The sequence below is a fragment of the Pithys albifrons genome, chromosome 3 (assembly GCF_047495875.1).
Source record: "Pithys albifrons albifrons isolate INPA30051 chromosome 3, PitAlb_v1, whole genome shotgun sequence".
Taxonomy (NCBI): Eukaryota; Metazoa; Chordata; class Aves; order Passeriformes; family Thamnophilidae; genus Pithys; species Pithys albifrons.
Genome location: NC_092460.1, coordinates 65893764 through 65907814, shown reverse-complemented (window position 1 = coordinate 65907814; position 14051 = coordinate 65893764). Strand labels below are relative to the sequence as shown.

The following is a 14051-nucleotide window of genomic DNA, read 5'->3' as shown; positions in this document are numbered from 1 at the left end:
TTCCAATGTCTGATTACTCTCTCTGGAAAGAATATTTTTCTGATACTAACTTAAATTTCCCCTGGCAGAGCCGGGACACTGCTGCGGGGTCTCTGCACCCGCACGGGAGAGGATTTCTTCCCAAAGGTCTCCGAGTCACAGCGCCCGGTCAAAGTACAGGACTCCCCGAACCCGATCCCCCCCCGGGACCGGGACCGGGACCGGGACCGGGACCCGGAATGGGGCCGCCCCGCACCTCCCACAGCGGCGCGCGCTGCCGGAAGCGGCGGGTGCCGTGACGCCACTTCCGCTGTAGCTCGTGTGGCGGCGCTGGTGGTGTGGAGGCGGCGGCGGGTCCCGGCACCGGCACCGCATCATGGTGAGCGGCGCGGCCGCGGCGCTTGGGCCGGGGAAGGGAGGGGGGACGGAGAAGGGCCGGGCCGGGCGGAGCGGCGGCCGCGCTCCCCGCGGGCCCGCGTGGGGCCTGGAGGCCGCGCCCATCCCCGCGCGGTGTCGGGGGCCAGAAGGTTCTGGAGCCGGGGCGGGGCCGCCAGGAGCGACCCCCGCTCCCAGCAGCCCCCCAGCTCGCAACAATTGTTCTTTTGGTATTTGATCCTTGTTCATTTAAGGCCTTAGGTGCTTTGCAAGTGTTAGTCCTTGTAGGCATATATCTGTTACTGCTATAATTAATTTTCATTGATACGCAAAAAATAAAAAAAAGGTTCCACCCAGATACCAAAATAGTAAAGCCTCAGTGTGCTCAGCAAAGGGTTTTGTTAGGTTTGGGTGATGGTTGGGGCGCGGCAGCAGCGCAGACCCAGCCCGGGGTGAGATGCCCTGATGAGCCTCGGGGATCCATCAGCGAATGTTCCTGCAGGAGCGGCTCCCACTCGGCCGTGTAATCCCTTCAAACGACTATGGGATTGCAAAATAGGCTTTTAAGAATGAGTCAAGATGAATTTATCTTGAATATACCGTTTATCAAACCCAAATGGGGTATAGAACTACTTTTAGTAGTCAAAACGTTGTTTAGGTTGTTAGTGTCAGCGATTTGCTTATAAAATGCATGATTTTATTAAAGCTAGAGGAATATTCTTATGTTAATTGTGTTTTAGGCATCTCTTTCTCTTGCTCCGGTGAACATCTTCAAAGCAGGTGCAGATGAAGAGAAGGCAGAAACAGCTCGGTTGGTAAGTTTAATTCTCTAAGAAACTGGTAGTACTTGAGGTAATTAAGCTATGTCTTTTCTACTGCTAAAAATACTTTCAGTGTATGATGATGTGGAACTTTTGTCTCTGTTTTATTGCATGTCTGTGAATAGAAGGGAGGTGGAGTGGTGTTTATATTGAAAATTAGATAAACAATTGTTCAAAAACTAAGTAATTCTGTACTGTAGCTGAAAAGATTGGTGGTTTTTTTGGAAGGCATTTCTTCCAGCTCTGAGGCAGGCTTTTTTTGTTTCTGTGAGAATTTAAGTATATTTACCTGGTTGTCAAAATGTAGCAGTTAGGAAATTTGGACCCAGCCTCCATTGAAAGGAGTGTGGCTGTAGAAGGGTTGGGTTCAAATGTCCTCTTGAAAGCTACTTGTATTACCGTAGAAATAAATTGCTCCCTAAGGTGTATTTGTTTTCATTTCAGTCGTCCTTTGTTGGTGCCATTGCCATTGGTGACCTAGTCAAGAGCACCCTGGGGCCTAAAGGCATGGTAAGGCAGCTGCAGACTCTCAGTAGCCATATCTCTTAATTTAGCTTTAATAGTTACAGGACTTCTTCAACTAGTTTTCTAAATCTTGCATCTTGTAGGACAAGATTCTTTTAAGTACTGGGAGAGATAGCTCTGTAACAGTTACCAATGATGGTGCAACCATCCTGAAAGCCATTGGAGTTGACAACCCAGCTGCCAAGGTCTTGGTTGGTGAGTTCTTAAAGTCTTGATATTGCTTATTTGTAACTTTATTATGTAGTTTTTATCTGTTCTTGGAAAGGTATTCTTGAAATACCGTGAAAAATTGAAGGGAGGGGGAGCAGAAATCCTGAAGTAAGGAGTGCAAGGTACTGCAAGAGTTGTGGTACTCTGCAAAAGTAAAATGTGTGCTGCTCTTTGAAACTGTTCAGGTGTGTTCTTGTTTTCCCTCAACCCTGGTTTGTCCCAGGAGTCAGAAGGGACAAAAGACAACTGTGTGCCCCTCTTTTTTCACTGGGAAAATATGGAACAGAAATCTGCTGGGGAACAGAGGTTCTTCCTGGTTCCCCCTAATTTAAATCTTTCTTTATCACCCAATGAGCTGTACTCTGTACAGAGCAATCAGCTGTGTTGCTGCACCAATGGTCCAGTTCTGGTGACAAGCAGAACAACTGGATGTTAAGTTCCTTAATGCCTTCCTGTTTGCTGGGTCCCAGTTCATTAGTAGTTCAGTGGCACACTTGGTTATTATAGTCTGTGATGCTGTTTGTGTACCTTAGAGCATCTGTCTGGCTGTACTTCGTTTTGATGACCATCTTTAGGACTGGGGACAGAGCAGAGTAACTCTTGACCATCACCAGGCCAGAACTGGTGTCTGGGTTGCAAATAAAGAGCAGGAATTTGAAGGACGCTAAATTCGATTTGTGGCTCATGTGTTTCTGTAGTGGTTTTTTTGAACTTCCCTCTTTAAATAAATAGTAAGATTTGTATTTCTTCTCCAAACTAATGCAAGAGAAAAATAGTTGTATTTGGTATTGATCAGATAAGTATTTTGAATCAAAACATTAATACCACGTTTTCCTTCTTCAGATATGTCAAAGGTTCAAGATGATGAGGTTGGCGATGGAACTACATCTGTCACAGTGTTGGCAGCTGAATTACTGAGGGTAAAACATACTGCAGTTTTTCTGATGTGTTTGTGTTTGGCAGTGTATTCCTGTGGTACCTCCCATAGGAGGTGTGTTACCCTGTGTTTGTGAAGAGGGCTCCCAAGGTATAGGGAGGAATACCTTACTCTGTTGCTGTTGAATTTGACAGGGGGGGAAAAGAACAACCCTTAGATATTGCATCATTAATTTTTTATTGTTTTAGATATTGTTCCTTGTTACTTATAAACTCTCAAGTATTATAAGTTGGTTCATTTTAGAAAATTGTTTTCTGTTATTTCATTGTGCAAGTGAAACAAAGAAGCATCACTCTTAGAGGTCACTTGCTGGGTATTGCACTGGTCAGCAGGCAGCACTGCCTAGCTGTGATGCTCAGACCTCTGAAAGCCTTTTCCATAACATTAGTGAGAAAAAAACCCTGTCAAATTCTGTTCTTTGCCCAAGACCTGAATTCATACTGTTCCTTTAAAGTCTACATGGGTTTTATGTGTGTGTAAAAGTTTATGCTGCAAACTCTAAACCTTAAATTAGTATGAAAGAGACTTGAGAAATGAGTAATTCTTGTTAGCAGGGCTGTGCCAGACAGCTAATCATCTCAAATCCAGGAACTGGGATCAAGAGCATCTTAGAAATGATCCTTCAGCTTGCGAAATTCCTAAAAAAAATGAAGATAGGTTTTTTTCAAGTACACTTCAAGTTGTTTCTACAAGTGAACAGGAAACTGATCTTAAACATGAAATGAAAGATTGCTATTTTGAAGTATGTCTGGTTGCTTTTCATATTGAGGTTAATTTCTTTTAAAGTTAGAATTTAGTGATGATATTCCAAGGGCAGATCATATGTGCCTAGGATGTAAAATCCTTGCCAGGAAGGTGACTTTAATTTTGATATTATAACTCTCTCTGGCTTTTCTTGCTCTTCAGAATTCTCTGATGATTTGGAAGTGTCTTTCTTACTTAGTGTAACTGTACCTTGGGGATTAAAAAATAATTATTCATTTCATTTAAATAGGAGGCAGAATTACTGATTGCAAGGAAGATTCATCCGCAGACCATCATTGCAGGCTGGAGAGCAGCCACAAAGGCTTCAAGAGAGGCTCTTTTGAAAGCAGCTGTGGATCATGGGTTAGTAATGTCCATTTGAAAATTATAGACCACTGGTAATTTTTTCCCTCTCTTTAAAGTAGTATAAAGACTGAGTTAATGAATTTTAACAATTAAGAAAAAAATACTGCTTTTTTTCAGGTGAGTGACAGAAGCTTTGTGATATTATTTAAAATACTTTTGATGTGCAGGAACAAAATATGAACAATAATTTTCTCCCTGAAACAAAAATCTGAGCTTGTGATTTCAGATTTCCTACTCAGAATTGAAATGTCACTATTTGCCTTGCCTGACACTTGGTTAGCACAGACTTTCTAAAGTTGAATGCAAAAGTTCTCCTAATGGAATTTATGTTTCAAATAGAAGGTTATATTGTGGGACAGTGCAGGGATTCAGTGCAATTCCTCAGAATGAAACTTGACATAGGCAGATACAGGCTGGAAGAAGAGGGCAGAGGCTCTCAGGGGTAGGTAATGAGAGTGAGGCTTTCTGACTTGTCTCTTTAACTGAACTGTGTATTTTAGTAATGATGAAGTGAAGTTCCGTGAAGACTTGATGAACATTGCGGGAACAACTCTTTCATCAAAATTACTTACTCACCATAAGGACCACTTTGTCAAGCTGGCTGTAGAAGCTGTCCTTAGGTTGAAAGGTTCTGGGAATTTGGAGGCTATCCATGTCATTAAGAAACTTGGTGGAAGTTTGGCTGATTCCTACTTAGATGAAGGTAAGTCTTTGTGTGTTGGCTCTATTTGCACTCAAGAAGTAAAGCTGTTAAAAGTTACACATCTCTCTGCAAATTTCTTCTTGGAAACATTGCATTATTATTAAATTGAATTCTAAATATGAGTGTATTTTCTAGTAATCTAAATTAATTGTTCTCCTTTTTTAATTTGAAGTCTTACATGATCTTTCTGTTATACAGGCTTTTTACTTGACAAGAAGATTGGTGTAAATCAGCCAAAAAGAATTGAAAATGCAAAGATTCTTATTGCAAATACTGGTATGGATACAGACAAGATTAAGGTATGTGACGGAATACTGTTGTGAAACTGTCCTTGTAAATGGAATTTCGAGACTGAACTCTGTTTTCCTTGATGTAGATTTTTGGCTCTCGCGTTAGAGTGGACTCTACAGCAAAAGTGGCAGAAATAGAACAGGCAGAAAAAGAAAAAATGAAGGAGAAGGTAGAGCGTATTCTTAAACATGGGATTAACTGCTTTATTAACAGGTATGTATTTCTTGAAAAAAGGAGAGAGTTACAAAGTAGCAATATTTTAGTGTTGTGTGAGTGTGAAGAACATTATTTATTCCTGTATCTGTAGCACTATGTGCTCTTGCTTAGTGTTTGATTCACCTGACTGATGCCAGTGTTATTTTCTGTGCTCCCTCTTGTGCACCGTGGACTCCCTCTTTTTGTTTGTTTTAGTTTTGTTTTAAAGAACAAGAATGATAATGTTTGTAGGGGGATTCATGTTTACATTCAGTTGAAGCAAGGTTACAATTCTTTTATACTAACAGATTTATTTAGTTATGAATTTGATATCCATGTGCCCCCTTTGGGGGACAGTTGCTGCTGAAAGAGTCTGTGATGCTCAATGCATTTAGTTCAGATTAAACCTGCTCTGCTTTTTCCTGCATTAAAATGCAGGTGCTGGAGTACTGCTTGCAGTTCAAGAGTGTTTGACATATGTCTCTGACCCTGTCATGAACCTTTTCTTTTATACACATCTTTGGAAGTATGAAAAATAGACATTTTCATATCTAACTTACTTTTTTTGTTGTTAGTAGAGTGGTTTTTTTTAAACTGTCATAGTGCAAAACCCCACTTTTTTAATGATGAAAAAAGCTTCTGTCTTTCAGTAATTCTTATTTGAGTGAAACTGCCACAGGTGCAAGCAGTTTGACACCTGGTGGTTCAGTGCCTCATGTAGTTTTATTAGGAAGGTGATTACCTAGTACTGCATCAAAGGGTAGGAGTTTTAAGAGTAGCACTGTTTTTCACAGTAGCAAAAATTTGCTCTCTGAGGGCATAATGCATCTTCTAACTCACCTTCAAAATTTGTGTTAAACATCTGTAAGAACAACTGTCAGACTGATGACTGTCTTAGTCCCTCCATCTGTGCCTTCGCATGTATTGTGTTCTAGTGTAGGCAAAATGAGCACTCTGTCCAGTGAACATGGTGCGTATACAGGGGTCCAAGTGTCAGGACTCCTCTTGTCATCTTGATGGATGAATCGTTTGAAGTATGCAAAAGAGAAAAATCCCTGACTTCATCCCTGCTGCAGGTAGTTGCTCTAAGGAAGCTCATGTGGCCAGGCTAGGGGTATTGCAGCTAGGCTGACTCTTGACTTTCAGATTTATTCTTGGGTAAATTTGGCTTCTGCTTGTAGGCATGTAGATTGACTTCACATCTCATACTGTAAATGTTAGCCAGGTAAATAATGCTGAGGAGATGCTTGACAAAGGTCAAGGCCATTTGGATCCAGAGTAGGAAGAATCTTCTCTTTGCATACCCAGCAGCACCAGTTACCTCTTTTGAAGATAGATTAGAAACATCTTTTTATTGATGGAGATGCCTTCTCCCAGCTGCTGCCACTCTGCAACACTCAGTCTCTAATTTGGAAGGGAAAAGTAATCTGGCATAGCACTCCTGAGTGGTCATTGACCATTTGGCTTTAGATGATTACATCATTCTAGAGAGTGGTGCACATATTAATCTTCTCTGGTCTATTTGTGTATATTACAAGACTGGCCATTTATTGTTCTTGTGGAGTTGTATACTGTTTGGATTTTGATTCATGAAGGAATTAAAATGTTACTTCACACATTGTTCAAGTACACTCTGCTAGAATAGATAGTCAATTGCCCAGCAGGCACTTAGGATCAGAGTGCTTAGAACCTAAAGCAAATGGCGCTCTCTCTGCTTAGTATGTTAATGTTTCTTCAGGGGAAGGGTATTTTAGAAAGCATCATAGTTTAAATGAAATTTTTTGAGTTTAGCTTTGTATGTTTTCCTGTCACTGCATTTGCTTCTGTGTGGTGCAGCATTCTGTGTGTGGCAGGTTCCTCATACACTGATTACTTCTGTAGCTTTCAGAAATCTGTCCTGTGTCCATGCTACTGAGAATCTGGTGTTCTGGTTACTATGGTATTTTAGAAGGTTTGTTCTGTGTGTAATGGAGAGATGTGTTTTAATTGTAGGCAGTTGATCTACAACTACCCTGAACAACTCTTTGGAGCTGCTGGTGTCATGGCTATTGAACATGCAGACTTTGCTGGTGTGGAGCGGCTGGCTCTTGTCACAGGTGTGTGGAGTATCTCATCGTATGAAACCTGGAGGGACACAATATTGGTTTGATCTTCAGTAAACATTAAACATACTTAAACATACTTTTTTTACCTCCAGCATCTGTGAATAAATTATGATAATGGTAACTGTGGGATATAATTTAGCAAGTTAGTGTCAGTTACTAATTCTTTCATATTTTTGAAAATATTTTCAGGTAGGTCCCTGCTTGATAGGATTTTGAAATGCTTACTTTCTAGGGAAAAGGCAAAATTTAGCAATAGAAAGAGTAAGATGATGACTCACAAGTTAGTACTAATTCTTGATTCTATAATGCCACCTTGTTCTAAATGGCTATTTTTTGATTATGATGATAGACTAAAGAGTCACCCTTTGTTAAAAACATGGGCCTGAGTCATTGACTTGAGGTGGACCTCAAATGACTGGAACAACCTGGATATTTTGCATAGTGTTCACTGTAAATGTGATTGTAGTAACTAATGGAAATTAAACCTCTGGAATGCTTCAGATGATTCTCATTGCTAAAGTTAGAGATAGGTAACTGGAATGTCATAAGTTGATTGTGATGTGATCAGGAGGATGGAGAATTGCTTTGCAGGGAGAAAGGAAAAGACACTGACTTGTTTAACTTAGGGGAACTGTAGTAACAATTGTGTATAACTGTCTGTATGCACATAGATACAGGCAAACGCTCGATTGAGAGGAAGATGGTTTATATTCTGGAACGAATTCAAGCAAAATTTTGTAGGCTTTACCAGACCACTCTGGATCAAATAGTATAGCTGAAAAAAAGAACAAGTTCTTAATAAGCACAAACTCTACTACAAATCTTGTTTTTTTCCTGTACTGCTACACCTACAGCAGTGCTGCAAGTTAATGTGGAATAACTGAGCATGTATGGGGAATGCGTACATTTAAATAATGTTCTAATAGGAAGGGGAAAAGTACTAGGACAATATTCTGTTCAGAGATATTTTGGTCTTTATAATACCTGTTTTATTTACAATATGGCTGTTTACAAACTGTGTACAACATTGCTGCTACATCATGGCTTGAGACTTGTGATTCAGGAGAGTGGTGGCTACTAATTCTCAGCCATCATTATGCAGGCAAAATGAATACTGCCACAAGCTCAAGTTTTAAAGCATAAGAAACGTGATTTAGTATTTGATAAGTACTTCATCAGCAAATATTACGAAAACTTGAAACATCCTGACATTTTAATTCTGGCAAAGGTGAACATTTAGTCTCTTATCCAAACAGAATTCAAAAGCGTTGTAGTCTGTGTGATGTCAAACCAAATATTCGTGTTTTAAGGATATATCAGCATTGGTTGAAGGTTTCTAGTGCCATGTGCTGCCATGAGAAAGTTTTGGTTATTGATATTGCTAATTTGAATTTATTTTGGGACAATTATGAAGATGATTTTTTTCACACTTGGATACACTGTATGTGAACAGATGCTTTCATTGTGAGCTCTGATTTCTGTATGGTCTTACATTTGTAGGTGGTGAAATTGCATCAACCTTTGATCACCCTGAACTAGTAAAACTAGGAAGCTGCAAGCTTATTGAAGAAGTCATGATTGGAGAAGATAAACTGATTCATTTTTCTGGAGTAGCAATGGGTAAGTGTGTAATCACTAATGGCATGGGGTAACCTTTGTGTTAACCCTCTGCCAACGCTGTTCAGTTACCAGTATGGCATAGGAATTTTGTAACCATAGGAATTTCATGTAACCATTTTTACTAAAGCTTTGCTCTTCAGTAAAACCCCTTAAAGATAGATACATGTTCATGGTTGAAATTACATCTGTTCAGTGTTATGCAAATGAACATAACCATTCTTAAGGATGGGAACCAAGATTTCTGCTTTGGGAGATTAAATCGACAGGAATAGTAGTAACATCATTATTAAAGAACTTGAGAGCTTGTTCTGGTAAATGCCAGTACTGTAAGTTTTCAACACATTGTTTTGAGGTGATACTAATTTTCTGTTAAATAAGGTGATGTGGAATGAAAGTAATAGCATAGTGTTCATTCTGTCTGTGAGATGTCATCATGCTTTCTTTTTCCTCCAAAATTAAGAGATACAAATACTTGACTACAGTGATAGCAAAACCTTTGCAAATGCTTTGTGATAGCCTCTTTTTGTGTCTTTGGTTTCTTTTTTTAATCTTTTGGCATTTGTGCTTTTTAGGCGAGGCTTGCACCATAGTATTGCGTGGAGCAACACAGCAGATTCTGGATGAAGCAGAGAGGTCTTTGCATGATGCTCTCTGTGTTCTTGCCCAGACTGTGAAGGACACGAGAACTGTGTATGGTGGAGGTGAATATGAGATTCTTTGTACATGCTACACATTTTGTATTACTGTTCATCAGATATATAACCTCTGTGTGTCTTCAATGAATAGGTTGTTCAGAGATGCTGATGGCTAATGCTGTTGCAGAACTTGCTGTCAGAACACCTGGGAAAGAGTCTGTTGCAATGGAGTCATTCGCTAAGGCTTTACGAATGGTAAGTTTATTTAATCAGATTGCTGGATCAAGAGACAAATTTTCACAAAGTTTACTAATTTATGACATAATTGCTTCACTTGAAAAATTTTGGTAGTTTGAAGTAAAAAAAGTGAAGGTTAGTAACACATCTTGGATAAACAAAGGAGAAATTGTTTTCTGTCTTAGGAAAAAAGTACTGGTGTTTTAATACTACATATTACAGAAATGTGAATGTTCATATGCTAGCCCTCCTCTAGTTGGTTTTTGCTCCTCTTACCTGCAAGCTAAAAGTGCTGCAGAAATAGCACATAAAAATCTCATCTTACTTAGTTGACAACTCATTCAGGAAAGAGCAACTCTTCTCTAGTGCTATTTGGGTGTGCTCGTACTCAAGTACTATTTAGAAGCTTCTAGGCTTGCACAAGAGATTGCATCTTAGTAGGAAATACAAGTGTCATAAGCAACAGAGTTGTGCTATTTGAGAAAAAATTGCCTTCCTACAGTTTAAATTAGGGAAACCCTTTCTTAGGAAAGGGAAGACTATAGGAAAATGTTTCTCCCAAGAGTTCAATTGCATGGTAACACTTGACATGGACTTCTTCAGTCAGTACGTGGAAGTTTTCACAAATCTGCTAATATGCTTCCGTCCTCTCAGCTACTTTCTTACAACCGGCTCTTAAAATCTAAAAGATAGTTTGGGTGTTTTTTTCTTTCTCTGTCTTCTGATCACCGTAACAGATCATCTGCCATATTTTGGAAGCCTCTTGAAATTCAGTTGTAAACTAGTAATATCAAAGTATGTTTCATGCTTCTGCCTTAATTAAAAACAACTTGTGTTTATCCTCTTAGATCCCAACAATAATAGCTGACAATGCTGGCTATGACAGTGCTGACCTGGTTGCTCAGCTCAGAGCTGCTCACAGTGAAGGGAAGACTACTTATGGACTGGGTAAGGGGTGCAATATTACTTCTGTCGTTGAATTGCTGTTTGGCAGGCTGATGCAGTTAAAGTTGATCACATGTGTCTGCCACATATATTGAGCTGGGAGAACTGAGTAGGTTGATTTCTGTTTGCTTGATGTTAGAACTTAGGCATACAGTGCTACATGCCTTTATCATTTTACCAGGCTTTTGACAGCAGAGTAAACCTTTGTTTTTGAAGTGGATGATTTCCGTCTCTAAACCCCATTTTCCTTACCTGAATCTAGTTATATCAAGTTTAAAAAAGAAAGCATTGTTTTAAAACCAACCAACCAACCAACCAAAAACCAAGCAGAACCAAGCACATCATCTCACCTGCCTTCCTTCCCCCTCCCCACCCCCAAAAAAACACCAAACAACTAACTACAAATTTGTGGAGAAGAACTCTGAGCTTAATATACGTAAGGAAATGGGGCTGACTTCTGTTGGGATCTTGTTTTCTCTTTGCGGTGTGTAAAGTTTTCATCATTACTTTTTTGTATGTAATTGCAATGTTAGGCTTAAATCAGGAGCCTTCAATTGAAAGACTTAATACTTCCCTTACTATCAGTAGGGTTTGTTTGAGCAGGTAAGTTACTATGCTCTCAGCTTCTTGTAATTGCGTTTAAAAAATGCCAAGTTAAAAAAAAACCAAAATAACAAAATAACCTCTTAATATGTTTCTTCTTCCAGATATGAAAGAAGGTATCATTGGAGACATGGCAGTTCTGGGAGTAACAGAAAGTTTCCAAGTCAAGAGACAAGTTTTGCTGAGCGCAGCCGAAGCAGCCGAAATGATTCTTCGTGTAGATGACATCATCAAAGCGGCACCAAGGTATGTTCTGAGCATCTGCACGGCCAGTTAAAGTGGTATAAAGTAGCCTCCTCCTGTGCAAGAGTAACAGTGCAGGAAAGTCTAGTTCCAAAAGTACTTTATTTGAAATGAAGCCTGACATCTGACATGCTAATGTTCATATTAGATGATTTTATTGCTTTAGCAGTATGACCAGACCTTTGGCACCATCAGTGAGCTTATTGTGGTGTGCCTGAGTAATGCTTAGTTAATCTTAGGTCACCAGCTACTCTTGGCATATATAGCACTGAAACATCTGCAAAAGTGGCTGACCAAAATACAAGGAATCAAGCTGCTTTCTTTTTTGATTTTGGCAAGAATTGAAGTGAAATGCCCAATTGCTTCTGCAGCTAAAGCAAAATCATGTTTGTTGATAAGTTTGGGAAGTGTTGCTGTTCATAGGTCTGTTATCCCATGTGTACCTGCTACCAGGTGGTTTGCACTACATTTTGAATCAGACATTTTTTCACCATGGTCATGGGTGGTGTGTCTTTGAAGTCATACTGCCCTTTGTGCTGTCAGATAAAGCTGGCACTGAACACAAAATATCAACTAAAGATTAAAAATAAGAGTGGGTGAGTGGGAAGGGGCTTGTGTGAGTGGAAATTTTCTGATTTTCCTTTTTCTCCCCAGAAAACGTGTACCAGACCATCGCCCATGTTAAATTTACTTCGGTACCTGAGGATGTGTGGAGCAGATCTCGCATAGTATTTTTTTTTTAATGATCAAGTTTTTGTGAGGTTATGGAACAGAAGCTTGAGACAAGCAAATCTCTTGTCAATTGCCCTGTCTTCAGTTGGTTTTGACTTACTGAAACTTATATGTGTTGTGGGGAAGAGTTCACTTTCAAGTAAAATGGGTTTTATACAACCCTACTCCTGTTCCTCTCCAAGTTCCACTTAAAATACATAGAAATAAAAAGAAATTAAAATTCAGATTCAACAAAGTTGTATTTGTTTGTGTAGAACCAGAAAGGGCAGTTCCATTAGGACAGCTGCAGTGAACATCAGTCTTCAGACACTTCAGGCAGTGAACAGGGCCCTTGGGGCTCGCTGGTTCAGGTTGACCTGGTATGTTTAGTCTAAGTGGTGTATTCCAGTCCCAGCTGCACAGGTTTTGAGTCGTGACCCTAGGAACAGGCTCTGAAGTTGGATGGTATCATTTTCTGGTAATGCTGAAGTATTGGGTTTTTCTAATGATGAAGAAAAAAAGCTGAAGAGAAATCTTAGTCAATGCTCAGAACTACAACTACGTGATTTTACAGCTTTTTACATCACAGATTTTATGTATGTAGAAGTTCTGCTGAGGGAAGTTGAGAGGAAGGTCCAGTTTGGGAGAGAGCAGCATTCTGGACCAACAGTCAGAGCGTTTTAACTGTGAAGTACTGAGCTCTGGCTGACTTTACAAACATGTTTAATAGAGGCCAGTTAGCAGAAAATGTGCCAGGCTGCATCACGTTCTCTTCACATTCACGCCTGCCCCTTTCATGTACACTGGAGCTTGTCTTGTATTCTCATTTCTATTCTAGTAGTTGCTGCAAAGGTAGCGTGTTTCTTAATTGAACTAGTTTCTTTATGCTCAGGTTGTACGGAAGTCTGATTCCTGCAGCTCTCTGTCCCCGGTTTTGTGACGACTGTTAGCACAGACAAGTGGAAGCCCTGTCTGTGGAAGCCCAGAGGTGCTTGCCAGGCATTGTGACTCTTCTGGCCCAAACACCAGGCAACTCTGCCAAAGCAGAAACATTAACTTGAAGTACGAAAGTATGTGTGCTGCAAACATTTTTCTTCCTTAGCATTCCTAAAATGAAGGGAATCTGCTTACAGAATGCTCCTCTGAACTCTCTTCAGCTCTCCAGAAGTACCAATACTGTCTGGAGAGAGCTGTGTGAAACACAAACCACTGACAAGCCACTGACGGCACCTTCTCCCCGTCCCCTCAGATAGTCAAAGTACCAGGTAAGTTTTGTAGGAAGTAAAACTTTGACCTTGGATGTTAATAAAGCCCCAAAGTCTTCTGCTTTCCTTTTGTGGGCAGAAATTGTTGGAACAAGGTTAGATAAAGAATTTATAAAGAGAATTCTGTTAATTCCAAAGAAGAATGGTTAAACTTGGTAAGATGCTAGTATACTTTATTTAATTTGACAAGTAGTACACTATATGGGTGCCAGCCAAATCCAGATTTGGACTTTAACAAGACATCAAGTGCTAGCAGAGTGTGTATATTTCCAGATAATTTTTCAAGCATGCAGATGACAAACTGGCATGGAATCAAACCTTTTCTGGAAAGTCAGCTGATGATGCTTCTACAGGCTGCACTGATGTGAGAGTTCCACTTGGAAGAGTGCACCACCAAAGGCTTTCCACCCATGTTACAAAAGCTGCCTTTCACTAAATTCAATGAAATCCAAAGTTTAAAATGTCATTTTGAGCCAGATTTCTGTGTTACTTGATTAAAGCAAAGCTTCCTTTAAAAAAATCAGTCTGAAGGGGATCTAAA

General features: G+C 39.9%; 1 protein-coding gene across 1 annotated transcript; it reads left to right on the top strand.

The window, feature by feature from the left end:
- Window positions 1-268: 268 nt before the first annotated feature.
- Window positions 269-12490, top strand: CCT2 (chaperonin containing TCP1 subunit 2). Its single transcript, XM_071549965.1, has 16 exons — window positions 269-358; window positions 1095-1169; window positions 1620-1685; window positions 1784-1895; window positions 2754-2830; window positions 3842-3954; window positions 4458-4660; window positions 4859-4959; window positions 5037-5164; window positions 7139-7242; window positions 8752-8871; window positions 9444-9572; window positions 9658-9761; window positions 10592-10691; window positions 11396-11537; window positions 12189-12490. The coding sequence occupies exons 1-16, from the start codon at window positions 356-358 to the stop codon at window positions 12217-12219; spliced, it is 1608 nt and encodes a 535-aa protein (XP_071406066.1). The 5' UTR covers window positions 269-355; the 3' UTR covers window positions 12220-12490.
- The last annotated feature ends 1561 nt before the right edge of the window (window positions 12491-14051 follow it).

Excerpts from the sequence above, each read along its gene's own strand:
- CCT2 (XM_071549965.1), top strand. Across the intron at positions 1,686-1,783 it reads CCCTGGGGCCTAAAGGCATG|GACAAGATTCTTTTAAGTAC; the intron begins GTAAGGCAGCTG and ends TGCATCTTGTAG. Across the intron at positions 4,960-5,036 it reads TGGATACAGACAAGATTAAG|ATTTTTGGCTCTCGCGTTAG; the intron begins GTATGTGACGGA and ends TCCTTGATGTAG.